General features: G+C 34.0%; 3 protein-coding genes across 5 annotated transcripts in view; 1 reads left to right on the top strand and 2 right to left on the bottom strand.

Annotated features, from left to right (window-relative positions):
- Positions 1-1,534: 1,534 nt before the first annotated feature.
- On the top strand, positions 1,535-9,330 carry LOC138933979 (uncharacterized). The gene is made up of 5 exons (XM_070297314.1): positions 1,535-1,833; positions 4,164-4,422; positions 4,521-4,705; positions 4,782-5,024; positions 5,758-9,330. Exons 1-5 carry the CDS (start codon positions 1,575-1,577, stop codon positions 5,889-5,891), a joined length of 1,080 nt encoding a protein of 359 aa, XP_070153415.1. The 5' UTR covers positions 1,535-1,574; the 3' UTR covers positions 5,892-9,330.
- On the bottom strand, positions 8,524-15,352 carry Gnptab (N-acetylglucosamine-1-phosphate transferase subunits alpha and beta). Of its 3 annotated transcripts, none has more exons than XM_070297312.1 (7): positions 14,072-15,350; positions 13,413-13,834; positions 13,120-13,331; positions 12,207-12,993; positions 11,957-12,128; positions 11,684-11,871; positions 8,525-9,067 (listed from the first exon to the last, which is right to left on the bottom strand). In XM_070297312.1, exons 1-7 carry the CDS (start codon positions 14,222-14,224, stop codon positions 8,758-8,760), a joined length of 2,244 nt encoding a protein of 747 aa, XP_070153413.1. In that variant the 5' UTR covers positions 14,225-15,350; the 3' UTR covers positions 8,525-8,757. The 3 variants fall into 3 exon arrangements, with proteins under 3 accessions (XP_070153412.1, XP_070153413.1, XP_070153414.1); XM_070297313.1 differs by having other exon boundaries at positions 14,275-15,348; XM_070297311.1 differs by having other exon boundaries at positions 8,524-9,067; positions 13,120-13,834; positions 14,072-15,352.
- A 1,528-nt stretch (positions 15,353-16,880) lies between these two features.
- LOC138934337 (nuclear factor related to kappa-B-binding protein-like) overlaps positions 16,881-18,136 on the bottom strand; it is a 12,180-nt gene continuing 10,924 nt past the window's right edge. Inside the window, 3 exon segments of the mRNA XM_070297961.1 lie at positions 16,881-17,229; positions 17,354-17,490; positions 17,933-18,047. Of these exon segments, the coding sequence (XP_070154062.1) occupies positions 16,881-17,229; positions 17,354-17,490; positions 17,933-18,047 (601 nt within the window).

The following is an 18,136-nucleotide window of genomic DNA, read 5'->3' as shown; positions in this document are numbered from 1 at the left end:
AGAAAAGCAGAAGCCAATCAGAACTCGTGCTGGAAAAGCAGAAGCCAAACAGAACTCGCGCTGAAAATAAGCAGTATTCTGCTTTTTTAGCGCAAGTTCTGATTGACTTCTGCTTTTCTGCTTTCTGCTTTTCTGCCAAGGTGTGAATCCAGCCTTATAAAGTAACTTTCCCAATCCTGCTATTACCATAGACATAGCATATCTAGACCGAGTGTTTGGCTTTGCGTACAAGAGAGAATAATAGAAATAGGAATAAAATATTAAATATTAAGAGGAGCAATTTGGAATTAATTTACTTTAAACAAGGACACGGAATAAATTAATTATTCCTAATTTTTATTTTTTTATTTCATTATACGTTAATCCATTCCGTTTCCTTGTTTAAAGTAAAATAATTCCAAATTGCTCCTCCTAATATTTAATATTTTATTCTTATTCCTTATTTTCTTCTTTATTATTTTCTCTATTGTGCGCAGGGCCTTTGCCTTTATTTAAGGAGTGGCGGTAAAGATCCAGAAAAGGATATACTTTGTTTCGTATCCCTTGTGTTCTCTCTCGCTCGCACGTAGCATAGCGTATTCTTTCGCTATGCTACATGCGAGTGAGAGAGAGCGTAAGAGGCACGAAACAGAGTATGTATTTTACTACGTGCACCTTGGCCCTCACTTTTCAACACTCGGGCGGGTATTCATAGTCCATTCTTATATTTAAGATCATCTCAAATATGGTCTTAAGATGCTATACGGCCATTTTATTGGTTGAATAATATCTTAAGACGATCCAAGACTATACTTTGGGCTTGAGCAAAATGGCTGACTTGACGATGTTTTATGACTTAAGCCCGTATTACACTACGGGTTGCGGTTGGGGTTACTGTTGACAGTTGCGGATTGACCAATCAGAGCAAAGCAGCTTGCCGGTTGATTGGTCAATCCGCAACTATCAATCGAAACCCCAACCGCAATCGAGTCCGCAATCCGTAGTGTAATATGGGTTCTAGACGATCTTAAATATAAGAACGAGAGAGAGAGAGAGAGAGAGAGAGAGAACTATATGAATACCGGCCTCGGTCCAGATATACTATGTCCCATGGTGGAAAGAAAGTACTTTCTTTCCACCATGCTATGTCCTATGGTTACTACCGTTTGCGATAAATCTACCCTCACTAGCGATATGTTCTCTCCTGTGATTCTTTCCTTATTGCACACGAGTATCGTTCTATCTTTATTCAACTCTCAATAAATAACAAAGATAGAACGACGCTCGTGTTCACATGGGTGATGTTTCAGAACGCAGCCTGGATAGATAATGTATCGTACAAAATTTTTAAAACTTATTCAAGTTTAAAAAAAAATTGAACACAAAGTATCGTACGCAAAGAAATTTTATTTTATTCTTTTGTTTTTTTTTTCATGCAAGATTATTATTTTCCCGCAGTTGTATCTCCATAGTTATAGAACCTTAGGTATTTGCACTTTTGACGCAACACCGTTATCGACGTTTCCTGGACGACGAGAGTACCCGCGGTAGCATAACAATAAACGCATTTCGAACGTTATCGCGTATATGTAAAGATGTCGTCCTTCGTCGAGCAACCGCTATTCGAACGCGAAATTGCGGTGCCAGCCAAGTTACCAATGATCCTGAAACAATTTTGTAAAGCCGCAATACGCACGCAGCCTCATGATCTTCTCAAGTGGTCCGGTTCGTACTTTCGCGCACTGGCTGATGGCGAAGAACCGCCGGTCAAATCGCGATTTGAGTATCCACCGCCAAGTACAGTCTCTGGCTTAACGATGGGATTTCTCAGAGTACTGCTTCGACAATTTGGAAGTACGATATGCGAATTTCATGCAAGGCGTGCCCAGATAATTTTATATATCGGATATTTGTTTAATAACGAATTCATTGATTAATTTGGAGACAATTTTTTTTCTCAGCGAAATCGTAAAGGCAAATATAATTTTCGAGTTATAAGCGATTGAAAAAGAAGAGCTTCTAGCACATTAGATATTATGGAGATAAAATATATATTAAAATATTATATTTTTTAGTTAATTTCAGGTGGTTTACTTTAATAGAAATTTAATTTAAGATTTAATTATAAAGATGTTCTCTTTTTCGACCATTTTCGCCGAGAAAAACTTGTCTCTAAATTGGCCAAAGAATCTGTTATTAGAAAGACAGTCAATAGTTTTGGGACACTATATATATCTTTTTCAATTTTGAAAATAATGTGAATGCTATGAGAGATATATTCATAGATAATAGTATACTAAAAAAAACCTCACAAAGGTAAAAAAAAAACGCCAAGTATATAAAAAATCCCAACTTGTATGCAAAAAAAGTTTAATATCTATTCCTAGAAAATAACATTTAAAAAAATTTTTCTCTGAAAAATAATTTTTATACAAAATAAAAAACTAAAAAATGATTTTCCTCTAAAAAATAAAAATCTTTAAAAAATCAAAACTAAATATGAAATCAAGTTAACTAGCCAAATCGTAACAAGTTAACTAGCCAAATCGTACATAGAAGCATTACAGTTTGTGAGAGTTTGTAATTTAAAATAGTATTTGTTTCATAAAATCAGTCTTGCATTTATAGAAATATTGTATTATAGATTCTCTCGAGAAAATTAAAATGCATTTTATTTTTATAAAATTATGCTATTATGCCCCCCCCCCCCCCCCAAATAAATATTATATATAATATATAAAATAGCAATTATATCGCGGATTTTATTATAAAGAGTACATTATAAAACTATTTAACCCTTACTGCAATAATGTTGATCACATCGATCATTAATTACAAATTTAAAAGTGCCCCTTGTCAAACTAATTGACTTGTTTTGAAATTAATCATAAGCTTTACCAGATAGACCTGGAACGAAAAGGATTAAAATTAAAGTGACATACAGAAACTTGGCGTGCTCGTGTCGCATTATAAGTCATATATTTTTATTAATATATTGTAAATGTTTTCTGATAATCCTTTGGAAATTTTTATTTCAGTTTGGGCATGTCAAGTATTTGTATGTCACTTTAATTTTAATCCTTCTCGTTCCAGGTCTATCTGGTAAAGCTCACGATTAATTTCAAAACAAGTCGATCAGTTTGGCACGGGGCACTTTTAAACTCGAAATTGATGATCGATGTGATCGCTTTAATTATAAAAATATCTTAATCGAAAGTTTACTAGACCTAAAATTGCGGATAAGCTACTTGGTAGCGTCGCGGCCCCTGTACATAGGCAAATCCTTGACAAATTGGAACAAATTTTTTCTTGGCGTCGCGACGCTGCCGCGTCGCTTGATTTAGACCGAGTGTTGAGGAGTAGGAACCGAGATGCACGAAAGACATACTCTGTTTCGTGCCCTTTGCGTTCTCTCTCGCTTGCACGTAGCATGACGAAAGAGAGCGCTATGCTCTGTGCGAACGAGAGAGAACGCAATAAGGAGCACGAAACAGAGTATGTCCTTTTCTACGTGCATCTTTACCCCCATTCCTTAAATAAAGGTAAACATTCGGTCTAGATATACTATGGCCGGTATTCATAGTCAGTTCTTATTTCAAGACCGTGTCTTAAGTAATGTCTTAAGATGGTAATACGGCTCTGTGATTGGTTTAAGGCATCTTAAGATTGTGCTTAAGACGGTCTTAAATATAAGAACTGACTATGAATACCGGCCTATGTCTATGCATATATTGCTATATAAATATAGGAGGAAATTATTCAGTTTACCGGCCTCACCTCAAATATCGATAAAATTATGCTCATTCGATGCGTTTTTACACAAAACGAAAAAGAATATAGCAAAGAAAAGTGTCGCTTTGCTCCGCAAAGTGAGATATTAATATTTAAAGTTGACGACTATTTAGGTTACAAAACCTGTCATACTGAGCGAGACGCGCATGTCACTGCATTTTGTCAATATGATAGGTGTTGTAATTTAAATAGTCATCAACTTTAAATATTAATGTCTCACTTCGCGGAGCAGAGCCACATTTTTCTCTGCTATACTCTTTCGTTTTGTCAAAAATATACTCTTTCGTTTTTTGCAAAAACGCGTCGAATGAATATAATTTTATCGATATTTGAGGTGAGGCTGCTAAACTGAATAATTACCCTAAGATTTTATTAATTTTTACTTCTTTAAGATTACAATAAGACGCTACCCATTGAGATAGTTTCGCATCGTTGGGATTGTCTCTGCTTGGATCGAAAAGACTTCGACGCGATTGTATTGATCGGAAAATTTCAACGCACGTGTCAAGTGAAAAAATTTCTGGCTATAGCGGTGGGCCTTCTTGGAACTAATCTCACTAAGACAATGATTATGATTTGTCAATTGTTCACCCACGAACCGGACGGAGGATCTGCGATGATACCGCTTACTTTATTTATGGAGACATACAAGTAAGAATTTATCGCGGCAGCGCACCAACTTTATCTCTGATTCTAGCTATTATAATCTAATATGCAATCATTTGAATAATGTTCGAAACGAATATTAGATATTTAGCAGGACTCGCTTGCGACGGCAGCAAGAAAAATACATGCGATCAAGATGTGACAGAACATTCCGCGTGTGAAAATAGTTCTTTCGATCGCACTTGCTCCATAAATAGTCAAGATACCGACGTGGATGTTAATTTGGATTCGGAATTAATGACCAAGGATGAAATTGTCTCATCGAAAAGTATGAATATTATCGGCTATGAGCTCCTTCTATTTTGTTATAGTTTAATTTATATATTCAAATACTTTTTTTGTAGCCGATTTATCGACAGAACTAATGGTGAATAGTTCGTTCGAAAGGGAAGTTACTAATTATGAAAAGAAGACTGAATCTTTGGCTAGTCGAAAAAACGACGATTTGATCAGCAATAATTGTACAAAGAATGAAGATGACACAATCGATAAGAAATTCTGTGAAACTGATGACGCCAATAGCGATGGAAGTCCATTTTTTGATGTTGAAAAAATTGGAGAAATTACATGCCATTTAAATGTACCAGGTAGTTTTTCAGGTTTATGCATATTATGCAATTATGCATATTAAGGTCCTACCCCCGCAGAATAGTTATGTTGACATATGTTGTCAAAACCATGATCTTGATCAACATTCCGAAGGTTTTAGCCGGCGGTCGTTGTTTATTCAAAAGTTATTAACAAATAAAGTTTGAGCGTAATTTTTGAACATGTATAAAAGAATAGTGACTTTGACATAACGAAAGTCGTGTTATAAGATGTATGCGTGGACGCTGACGGTTCCGCCTCCACTTTCGGAAGATATAACCCAAACCTATTTCTGAATTAAAACTAAAATTTGGTTTGGGTTAGGTAATATCTGCCGGAAATAAAGCCCCCCCCGTAGGGGGGGGGCGAAATCCACTGCGTCCACGCATATATTTTACAACACGACTTTCTTTATGTCAAGGTCAAACTCACTATTCTCTTATACATGTTGTTCGAAAATTAGTAGTATACTTCTCAAATTTTATTTGTTAATAACTTTTGAACAAACAACGACCACCGGCTGAAACCTTCGGAATGTTGATCAAGATCATGACCTTGACAACATATGTCAACATCACTATCCTGCGGGGATGGGACCTTAACATGCATAATTACCGTTTTTTTGTCTTTATACAATATATATATATATATATATATATATATATATATATATATATATATATATATATACTGGCTTATCGAAATTTGTCTTGATGCGATATCGAAATGTAGGTATAGGACCTCGTTTGCCAGCTGAACGAATCGTAAACGTAGCGACATGGATGCACAAGTGCGCAAAACTTCAAGAGGGTATGGTTGGACCGCGAAATATCCGACACATAAATTGTCCATCTTTGCATGGATAATTGTAGTCTTGTATATCCATTATTTCATCTTTTCATAAAAATAGATATGGAGAATGCAACTGTAACAAGAAAAATGATTTACATATATAGGGTGTCCGGTAATTTTTGACACACCCGAAGTGTGAAGGTAGATTGGGTCAAACTGAAAAGAAAAGTCCTGTACCATTTTTATTTATAACGTTTAATAAAGGAATTATTATTGAGTAAAATCTGGCCAATCAGCGCCGACTTTTAGCCGAGCGCATGTTGGTGAGCCGCGCGTCTGGTAGTATGCGGCGACGTACTCTTCACAGCGCGCGGTTTACCGATGTGCGTCCGGCTAAATGTTGGCGCTGATTGGCCATACTTTACTCAATAATAACTCTTTTATTAAGGCTCCTGAGTAGTCACCGTGAAACTCCGAGTTGACGGTGGCGACATAGGAATAAAGATGCTGCGATAGGAATAAGAACCCTGTCCAACGACTTATCATATAAGTGAACTAGGATTTATTCGTAACTTTCGGCTGAATTTTTTAGCTCACGCCTACTGCTCGCAGCTCCCCTCTTATTCCTCGTTCCTCACCCAGACAGCACAAAACATCCTCAAGATCATCCTGAATATGTCCAGGACGGTTCAGGACATTTGTAGGATGTTTTAAGTTATTATTATAAATATATTTATATAAATTTAATATGCATACATAATTATTTTTAGTTGTGTCGGCTATTTAATATAATTTATAAATCTTAAGTATTATAATAAGTATATTAATGTCCTATAAATGTCCACTGGATAACCCCTGGATGTCGGTAGGATATATCTGCCCTGTCTATAATATTAGATGTCTTTTGGATTTCCAGAGGACATATATATGTGCAATTAATTGTTAACATTAATTTTGTTTAATATTAATAATTGAATTTGATGCGCACATTTTCATATATCCAAAATTATTATTTATTTAATATTTCAGGAGAAATGTTACTGTTTGCAACATTCCAAAAACTTTACAAACAATAGTATTCAACCGCTAGTTCGTTGCTTTACCGCTATGCGACACGCGAACTCGTATTTGAGATTTGGTCATGAGAATTATATAAAGCTTGCAAAGAGCAACTGACAGGAAATTACAAATGTAATTATTTTCTATCAGTTCAATTTCTGATGCAATCCCAACATAGGGAATTCAGATATTGGATTGTTTAGAAAATATTACACTACTCAAACCCGGGAGCCAAACCTAAAATATTCATGTATAGCACGAAAGCCTCAAATATTAAAGAACGGTGAACTATTTTTAATATTAGATTTTTATTATTGGCAGTAAATAACAAAACATAATTTTAATTTATATTTAAATTTTAAAGTTTGCTCCTTGAAACATACAAAAAATATCCCTAACATATCCTATAAAAATCCTTAGGATATTCCACAGGATCTCCCTGGATTCTCCAGAGGTTAATATACGGCTATCATTTACTCTTCTTCAGGACATCCAGAGGAGATCTGAGGATTACAATGGGATATCCTGAGGATATCCTACATGTATGTCCTGGATGCCCTTTGAACGTCCTAAGGACATCCTTGTGCTGTCTGGGTAGCAACGCATCATCGCATCGTAAATCGTAACTAAGGAGCGCATCATTTACAATTAGTCTCAAGAACGTGCGTATCACAAATGTGATAGCACAATACTTTGATAACCATAAAACATAAATATTTTAAATTTTGTTATAGAACGTACATATACGTAATTAATAATAGAATAATAATTATTTTTGTTATTAATACAAAATAAAATATTTTACAATAGAAAATTTTAATGAGAACCTTTACTACTAGAGTATTGTGCTATTATATTTATGATGCACACGTTCCTGCGATTAATAGGGGAGGACGCAACTTTGGGATCACCGAATTAAAAAAGGCTTTTATAGTGTAGTACTCTATTAGAAAAATACTTGAACAAAGGCATAGAGCGCAATGCTCAGTCATTTCCAAGAAAATGATTTAAATAATGGCTTTCCTTATATCTGGCTCCGTTATATCAATTAGCGAAAAGGCGGTGTAGCTCGGGCATTAAGCACGTGGCTATCACGCATCCAACCCAGGTTCAATTCTTGTCCTTGGCACTCCTTTTCTCATTCTTTTTTCATACAATCTAACAACGAATATTTATTCATATAAAATAAAATTGATTTAACTTGAAGCAAGTTAAGTATTATCGTATTATGTAAAAAGAACATTTGCCACTTTTTTCGACAACTGTCAAACTATATGTTTTCCCGTATGACTTATTTTGACACTCATTTTACAGTTATTTATTAATTGTCAAAGGAAAAGCTTAGTTTTTAGACAATTTTACGAGTATACTAAAGCGATCTGTAGTCTTGTTTCTTTAAAATATCTTTTTACTTAAAAATGGCACGCAAGAATTCTCAGCGTGTCATTTCTCGCTTCTGACGTCATCATTCCAATATGGCCGCGGCGACTACTCAGGAGCCTTAAGCGTTATAAAAAAAAATAGTTTAGGACTTTTCGACTCAGTTTGAGCCAATCTACCTTCATACTTCGGATGTATTAAAAATTACTGGACACCCTGTATATATAAGTGGTAGATTTTCAATCTTCAGATTTATTATTTACGTTTTTTGTTTACATATTTAGTTTCGAGGTTTTTATTTTAAAATGTAATTATATAAAAAGTGTTTATTCTATATCACAGAGAAATATAGTTATTTAGTTTTAGAAAATAGGAAGTTCTTATCGTATACTAATCTTCCCACAAATATTAATCTTTTAATTATATAATATTATATATACAATTATCAATTCCATTATAAAACTTTACATACGCATATAGTTTAGATTTATTATTAATTTTTTACACAAGAAATGTAGGCAACTCTCGAGTTCTGCATAATCTACGTATATGATGGTAAAATATGTGATAAAATATGAGAGTAAGAAACAACACCACAAGGCATAATAATAAATTTCTAGCTTTTACACGATTCGCCCGCCACTGGAGAAGCTCATGCCTATGAGAGAAACGATTTCGATACTGCGCCGGCAATTCAAAATTACTTCGCAACGGATATAACGAACGATAGAAATCATTCAACAAGGCACGAACGATTTCGTTTTCAGAATGCCGAATGGGGTCCATATCATCATTCAAGCAAATGAACTTTCTGAAAATAATAATAATGTATATAAAGATCATTTTTTTATATATTTAACAAATATGTGTGTGTGTGTGTGTGTGTGCGTGCGCGCGTGTGTGCGTGTGTGTGTGTGTGTGTGTGTGTGTGTGTGTGTGTGTGTGTGTGTGTGTGTGTGTGTGTGTGTGTGTGTGTGTGTACAGGGTGTCCTAGATCATCCGTACACCCCTTTTCTTTCAAAAACTAAGCATTTTAGAGAAGAACGTTTTCAACAAAAATTGTATAGTTTTGAGGGGAACATAAGATGGTGTCATTGGTTTGATCTTGGATGGCATCGTTAAGGTCAATTCAAGGACACCTTTAATTTCTCAGATGGAACCCCCTATGTTTCATTACATATTCTTGTACCTTATCTCGAGAGCTTTCCAAAACACTATAATAAAGTATTTTTTCATTAAGTACTTTTTGAGTTATTTTATATTTTAATCTGGCATATTTTGATATAAAAAATAAAATATTTCATAAAATATTCAGTTTTCAATAATCTTACCGTAATACTTTTATCTACAGTCTACAGAATAATGAGACAAATTAATTAGTGCCAAAAAAGAACAAATAATTATTTAAAAAAATACATTGTAAATAATTTTCTTAAAAACAATTATTTTTTTATACTAATTGATTTGTCTCGTTATTCTGTACATAAAAGTATTACGGTAAAATTATCGAAAACTGAATATTTTACGAAATATTTTATTTTATATATCAAAATGTCAGATGTGATTGATATGAGATAATCAATGTGATTAAAATATAAAATAACTCAAAAAGTACTTAATGAAAAAATACTTTATTATAGTGTTTTGGAAAGTTCTTGACATAAGCTATAAGAATATGCAATAAAAAATAAAGGGTTCTATTTGAGAAATTAAAGGTGTTCTTGACTTGACCTTAACGATGCCATCCAAGGTCAAACTAATGACACTATCTTATGTTCCCCTCAAAACTATACAATTTTTGTTGAAAACGTTTTTCTCTAGAATGCTTAGTTTTTGAAAGAAAAGGGGTGTACGGGTGGTCTAGAACACCCTGTATATATACAGGGTGTCCCATTTTAATCTCCTCAGGCAAATATCTCAAAAACCAAGCCCGGAAGAGAAAAATGTTTCAGACAAAAGTTGTTTGGTTTCGAGGGGGCCATAAGATGGTACCATTGGTTTGACCTTGGAAAATCATTTGAAGGTCATGTGAAGGTCAATTTCAAAATCTTAAATGGAAATCCCCATTTTTTATTTAGTATTCTTGTAGCTGACATCGATAGCTTTCCAAAACACTATAATAAAGTATTTTTTCATTAAGTACTTTTCGAGTTATTTTATATTTTAATCTGACATATTTTGATATAAAAAATAAAATATTTCGTAAAATATTCAGTTTTTGATAATTTTACCGTAATACTTCTATATACAGAATAATAAGACATATTAATTAGTGCCAAAAAAAACAAATAATTGTTTTAAAAAATACATTGTAAATAATTTTCTTAAAAACAATTTTTTTTTTATACTAATTGATTTGTCTCATTATTCTGTACATAGAAGTATTACGGAAAGATTATCAAAAACTAAATATTTTACGAGATATTTAATTTTTTATATCAAAATATGTCAGATTAAAATATAAAATAACCCCAAAAGTACTTAATAAAAAAATACTTTATTATAATGTTTTGGAAAGCTCTCGATGTCAGCTACAAGAATACTAAATAAAAAATGGGGGTTTCCATTTAAGATTTTAAAGTTGATCTTCACATGATCTCCAAATGATTTTTCAAGGTCAAATCATTGTCACCATCTTATGGCCCCCTCGAAACCAAACAACTTTTGTCTGAAACATTTTTCTATTCCGGGCTTGGTTTTTGAGATATTTGCCTGAGGAGATTAAAATGGGACACTCTATATATGTATATACTCACAAGGGATACTATAGAATAAAATGTCTTCTTTGATTTGGAGAAATCTTTATATTTTTGGTTAGTACTCCTCGAGTACTTTACAATGGTATATGACTATATGACATGCGCTCTCCAAACATGATCTTGACCTCCAAAAATTCAGCTAAAGTTCATAATTTGCAGAAAATTTTCAACATTGGAGGTTTTGTCAAATTTCTACAGCGAATATCTTTCGATAGAAAGAGATTTCTTCAGCTAACAAATTAAAATTGAATGATTTTCTTTAAATTTGAAACATATCTGCGTGATAGACTCAAATAGTATCGTTTCATTTCAAATGTATTTTATCATAAGAGAAAATCTCAGGTGAAGATATCTGATTATGGATTAAATACTATTGTTCAGATCATTAGGAACTAGCTGAAGAAACCCGTTTCTATCGAAAGATATTCATTGCAGAAGTTTGATAAAGCCTCCAATGTTGAAAATTTTCTGCAAATTTTGAATTTTGGTCAAATTTTTAGAGGTCAAGGTCACGTTTGGGGAGCATTTGTCCTATGATATTATAAAGCTCTCGAGAAGTATTATTCACAAATATACGGATATATAACACAAGTTATCTATATGATATAAAAATGTAATATATCATATGTATTATTTTGCAACATTACAATATAGTGAGATATACATACTTAGGTTCTCTTCGAATTTCATCGAGCAATTGTACTGTTAAAGAAACATTGCTGATCAACATCTCAAAAATTTCATTTTTTCCGGCTTTGATTATTTCATGCGGATACCGGCTACTTTCGCCGAATTTCGATTGCATTTTTTTAGACACCGATTTACAATTTAATATTAATTCTTTAGAAACCACCGGCTGTAAAGAATAGAAAAAATGCAATTTTATTTGCTATATCACGCTTATAATATCGCACAATTATTATAAAATGCTTCATACTTACGAGGGTAGAATCTAGATATCGTTCTCCAGGCGGGACATCAATAATTTGTGATAAAATTATATCATGAGAGCAATTCGTTATCGCGTTTTCAAATTCCATGACTAAATTGTAATCTAATGGTAATGGGTATAATCTTGATAAAAGCGTTCTTATTTCTCTGTCTGACAAAGTTCTAAAAACATTGATTAATTTGTAATCTTAATAATAATAACTTTATCAATTATTAGGGGTGTGGCTCACTGTTTCTTACCGTGATTTGTCAGTGTCAAACATATCAAATATCTCCCCAATGGGTACTTTTCGTTTTTCACTGGACAAAAAATAGAAATAAGAAAATGCGAATTGCATGTCTTCAGAATCTCTCACTTTATGATTAGACGTTTTCTTAAATTCAAATTTGAATTTGTCTTGCATGTCATTTACAATCCATTTATCTATTAAATGTGGCATATGCGCTGGTACTCTTCTTCGTTCGAGACCATAGGCGATATTATATATCTTGTTAACATACAGTAAAGATTCCGCATAAGTATCAAGTCCTTGTGTATTGTGTTTCCATTGATTGGAATATGAGAATTTACCAAACTTAATAGAACTGTTAGATGATGCAAGATTTATATCATTATGGTAGCGTCTTAATTGTTCAATATGATTAGCAGTTTTGCTTATAGGATTTTTTTGTAAAAATTTGGAATTTATAGACTGAAGGATATCTTTTCCAGATTTATAGTTTTCTCTATTGTCAAATTTTATGTATGCATTACTTTGCATATTCAATTCCACATTATTATTATTTTTGAGATTGTCAAGTGTGTAAATGGGTTTAAAAGTATTAAGATTAGACAAAGGCAATATTTGAAATGTGGACACTGGTATATCATTCCATGACAAATCAACGACATTTTTATTATGTAAAATATTATTTAACCCATTATTATTGTTTTCACGAGAATCTTCCAAATATTTGTATGAATAATCATCTTTTTCTTTCACAGTCTCACTGTCAATAGGAATAGTCATTGTTTGACAATCTCCACCTACATTCAATTATTGTCAGAATGATTATTTATGATATATAGATAATATATATTATATTTATATAAATAACACATTTATATCACATGCATAACACACACAATATTGTTATAAAATTATTTAATCACCATCAAATTCGCATAATGTAGTATTACAAACATGATCACAAGATCCATCGCCAACCCATGCCCATGGACATACTTCAGAACAATCTGGAACCCACCATGCCAGATATATTTTCTGTCCACCTGCTTGAGTTATAAAATCTTCTGGCCATACTTCAGTACCTAACATGACGTCATCGTTAAAATATAAAAACTTATCAGAGATTCCAGGTATTCTGAAAAAATACAAAAATGTTGTTGCATATTGTGCATATTTCATTATGTTATAATGTGGATTCATACATATTTCCAAGCACCTATGAATATGACTTTCAATAGCAGGACTAGAAAAAGTTGGTAAATCACTTTTATTTAAAAAAATATCTTCATGACTGACTAGGGTCATCCGAGGATTATCCATATCAAGCCAACTTGGTATTTGACCATTGGTAACGATGTAAACATGCCTCACCCAGGGAGCATACATTTCCAATGAACGCAATGAATAGCGTAATTCATCTTTGTCACTGAATCTTGATGCTGCAGCGCTAAGATCCACAATAGGGATGTGCTTCTGAAGATTTTCTAAGAACACCGGATCGGAGCCATTTACCCACGTGTAAACCACATCTATAGGGACATGTTGGCACAATTTCTTTTGGAAAGATTTTCCTAAGATATTGTCATTAAAAGAATGAAACACTGCCTCGTATTTTTCCTTACTCCATGTTAACCATACCTAATACAAGATATCAATTCATCAAATATCTTAACATACAAGACATTGATATACATATATATTTCTTTTACATATATTATATATATATGTGTAAATAATATCATAGAGTACTAAAGAGAAGATGTAAAGCAAAAAGTAACAAAACATTTTAGAAATAAAAAACTAAGAAAGATTTTAAAATACTAATTCTTATGATCTGTACAAATCCATTATGCATAAAAAAATAATCGTCCTAACCTCGCCGAAATGTACTATGCCAATGAATATGCAAGTAAATGCCATCAGTATCACAAGCAATGAATATTTATACGAGAGTATATCGTAACATCGTCGCTGTATCAACTTCCATGTGCTCATTATATTAATAAAAATGTTTGATGCGATTAACATTGCCCGATTATCAATTCTAAAACCATCTGGAATGGCTTGGTATTACTTGCCAAGTTTTTCCGATTCTTCTTTTTTACAAAGAGTCCAACCACGCTGGCGTTTTTCATGCAATCCATCCAGCATCCGTCTTCTTCTTTCCTTTATGGCTTTATGGATTTCCTCTTTTGAAACAAAGTACCATAGCGTAACTGTTCAGGCACTCATCAACCTATGAAGACTAGGAATAGGAATAGCCTAAGGGCCTAAGTCATTTTAGACAAAAATCGAGCGAAACTTTGGAAAAAACGTTAGCAAGTTGAAATTTTGCACAGATCTTTATTTTTGTAAAAGATTGAGGGGCGGGGGAGGGGGAGTTTACCATTCTATGTACAGTGGTCCCTAAGAAGAATAATTAAACAAATAGGGCTCAAATTTCGTTCTTTTGCAGATATCTCGTTAAATATCCATTTTACAAAAAAAAATATGAGTAGCAAAATTAAAAAGTGGACAATTTTGCACAAGAAATGTTGTATAAGTTTCTTTTATATGAGTAATACTTTTCACGTGAGAAATTATGCAAAATGTATGCTACACGGAGCGAATTTACGCAGCGCGCCGACAGATGTAAAGCCTATCGCACAATGCTATCTTCTTCTTCTTCTTTTTTTTTTGGCTGTCAGACTTCCATAGGAATGATCTATACACCATTCACTAGGATTGCTGTAAGTATCGATAATTAGATGAGTAAGTCATTCCTCGTGGCGAAACTGTGTAAAAGACGGAGGATCTTAGTATTGTTTGTGAAAGCCAGGGTTGGTATATCCAATGTTATGTCAGAAGCGATCCTGTACAACTGAGTGATAAGCAAGTTCGAGTCTTCGTGCAAATTTGGGCAGTAAAAGAAGATGTGGTTAATGTCTTGGAAAGGGTCCCCGCATGAGCACTCCGCGGAGGTAGAAATATTCTTATCAAAAAGATGGCCTTTCGTTGGCGTGTGATGCGATCTCAGTCTTGAAATAAAGGTGATAATCGGTCTAATAAGATCCTCCTTAATACTCCTGTCAGAGTACCACGGTGGTGCGAAAACGTCACGCACGTGGTTAAAATATCTCTTTCCTTTATGACGACTCTCAGCAAGAATGGTTTGCGATGCTCTTCCTTTGGATATGACTTTAAACTTGGAATAGAGGTTGCTATAATGACATTTACTAAGGAGGAAAGTGTCAGGGAGACGCAAGGATTCCTTGGCCAAAATACCCATACAGCACTAAAGCTTGCAACAACATTGCTGCAGTATTGTAATATTGCATATTGTAATTTAATGTTGCAGAAATATTACAAAGACATTATTTTACAATATAACTTTAGTAATGTTACAGCAACATTCCAAAAATATTCCAAAGAAAGTATTCGATAATTGCTAGTTCATTTGTTTACCGCTATGCGGCGCATATTGCGCTATCTATTCCGCATTTAATTTTTAGTCACGATGATTATATAAAGTTTACAAAGAGCGGCTAATGAGATTAAAGATATAATAACTATTTTTATTAGTTTAAATTGTATGATATATAATCCCAACACAGGGGACTCAGACATTGGACTAAGAATTCTTTTAATAGTTTCCATTCTTATATAAAATAAAAAATTTGATAATAATTTTTGATTTTATATAAGAATGGACAAACATGCAAGATATTTCAGATTTTAATAAATAAATTTTGAGATTATATGAAGACAAGAGAGATGTGAAAAAACTTGTTGTATGCGTAAGTCCACCACAATCTTTTTGCATATCTGAATATTTCGGATACAAAAAGATTGTGAATTTACAAAATTGCAAATTGAGTTTTCTCTTATTTCTCTTAGATATTCTCTGTCACTGAAGGAAGTCGAATGTGTACCGAAAAATTTACAATTTATAATTTCGTTATTATTATATAATACAGAAAATCTATATACACACTAAATCCTGATTCTTATATGCCTAATTTCTTATTATTTTTTTCATATGTTAAAGATATTATGTCGATAAATATACATAAAGCATTATTGCATATATATTATATTGCTATGTTGCTGCAATATTATATTGCAATATTTCTATAGGCGGACATTTTACTGTTGCTGCAATATCATAACAACGTTGCAGCAACATTTCGTAATGTTTCTGCAATGTTGCAATCTTGCAGAAAAATGTTGCTGCAATGTTGTTGCAATCTTGCGGTGCTGTATGGGTATCCGCCCTTTCATTGCCAGGAATACCCCTGTGACTGGGTATCCAAAAGATATGTATTTCTAAAGCCTGTTTGAAACATTCGAAGAGCGAGCTCTTAATTTTCAGAATTCCGTGATGCGATATGCCCGTTGACACCGGATTCTCGAGATTAGACAATACACTCAATGAATCCGAAAAAATTACTGATTTTCTTGTTTTCCTGTTCAGAACAGTATCGACCGCGTATTGTATGGCCGATGCTTCAGCCTCAAAAATGGTGCAGTTATTATTTATTCTTTCTTTATGCTCCATGTCGAGCTCCGGAGAGAACATAGCGAAACCCGCTCTGTTGCCCGATTCGGACCGAGATCCGTCAGTGTAGAATGAGACATCAAATTTAAAGGAGGATATGAGGCGTTCAAAGGAGGCGGCGGGGTTAGTGTCAGCTGCAACCTGGTATCATAAATCCGTATTAATTATAGGATCATAATGTCTACATTCGTATGGGAAGTCGAGGTAACCCGGCAAATAAAAAGAATCCATCTGCCCAAAGAGATCAGCATGGGCCAGAAAAGTATCGATCAGGTAGCAAATGTTACCTCTATCGGTGACTGGTTGGTCACAGAGACCAGTTATCAGCTGTCTTAATGGATGCGAGCGCCTCGCCATGATCTTAGCCAGGAATCTCAAAGTGAGGCCGTGCCAACGTGAATCTAGCGCGAACTCACCATTGATATCCAACAGGACGTTGGTGAGAGTGGTGATCATAAGACCAGAGGCAACTCTTAAAGACGCATATTGTAGGCGACTGATTTTTAAATAAAGATGTTCATTTAAAGGGTTGAAAGATTGATATCCCCAATCTAATAGAGGTCTAATAAAACCTTTATAAATATTAAGCAAATTCGTGGGTTGAGCACCCCACCTAATACCCGTTATAGCTTTGAGAATGTTTATTCTTGGCATAATGCGACTCCTCACATGGTTGATGTGTGCTTTCCAGTTGAGAATCCAAAACGACACCCAAGAAACGCGTAGCAGGAGAAGACTGTATATTACTATTGCCGACCTTTAGAAGAAAATTATGTTTATTCATGAGTATGCGAAGATTCCGTGGCCTGAGTTTTGAGAAAATTACAAAGCTAGACTTAGAGGGGGAAATGACAAGCCCCAGATTTATAAAAAATTGGTATAGGCTTTCTAATGCGTTATTCATCTGATCCCTGATAGACTCAAGTCGGCTGTCCGAGCAATAAATTGCGATATCGTCCGCATAGTACAGTATATCCACAGTGTCAGGCAAAATATGAAAGGGCGATATATAAATTAAACAGTATGGGGCTGAGAATGGAGCCTTGAGGGAGGCCGATAGTGGTGTCCCAGCTTTGCAAATTGATACCCGCAGCGAAGCCGATAAGGTGTCTACGGGGGGTCAAGGCTTTGATGAATTTCAAAATTTTTGGAGAAAGCCCGTATTTAGAGAGAAGGATTAATAAAATCTCCGGGCAAACCTTGTCAAAAGCTCCCTCAATATCGAGAAATGCAGCACCAGTAAACTTACGGGCTTTATTAGACATGTGAATACATGTCAGCGTGGAGATGCTATCTGTGCAGGATAGACCTCTCCTAAAGCCGAATTGGGATTTGCAGAAAAGCGAGTCCTTTTCTGCCCACCATTAAATTCTCTTATGGATCAACTTCTCGAATATTTTTAG

This window comes from Polyergus mexicanus, unplaced genomic scaffold, assembly GCF_030449975.1.
Source record: "Polyergus mexicanus isolate NDT 795.1 unplaced genomic scaffold, iyPolMexi1.0 SCAF_6, whole genome shotgun sequence".
Lineage (NCBI taxonomy): Eukaryota > Metazoa > Arthropoda > Insecta > Hymenoptera > Formicidae > Polyergus > Polyergus mexicanus.
Note: the sequence above shows the minus strand (reverse complement) of the source record. Positions and strands in the feature narration are given on the sequence as shown.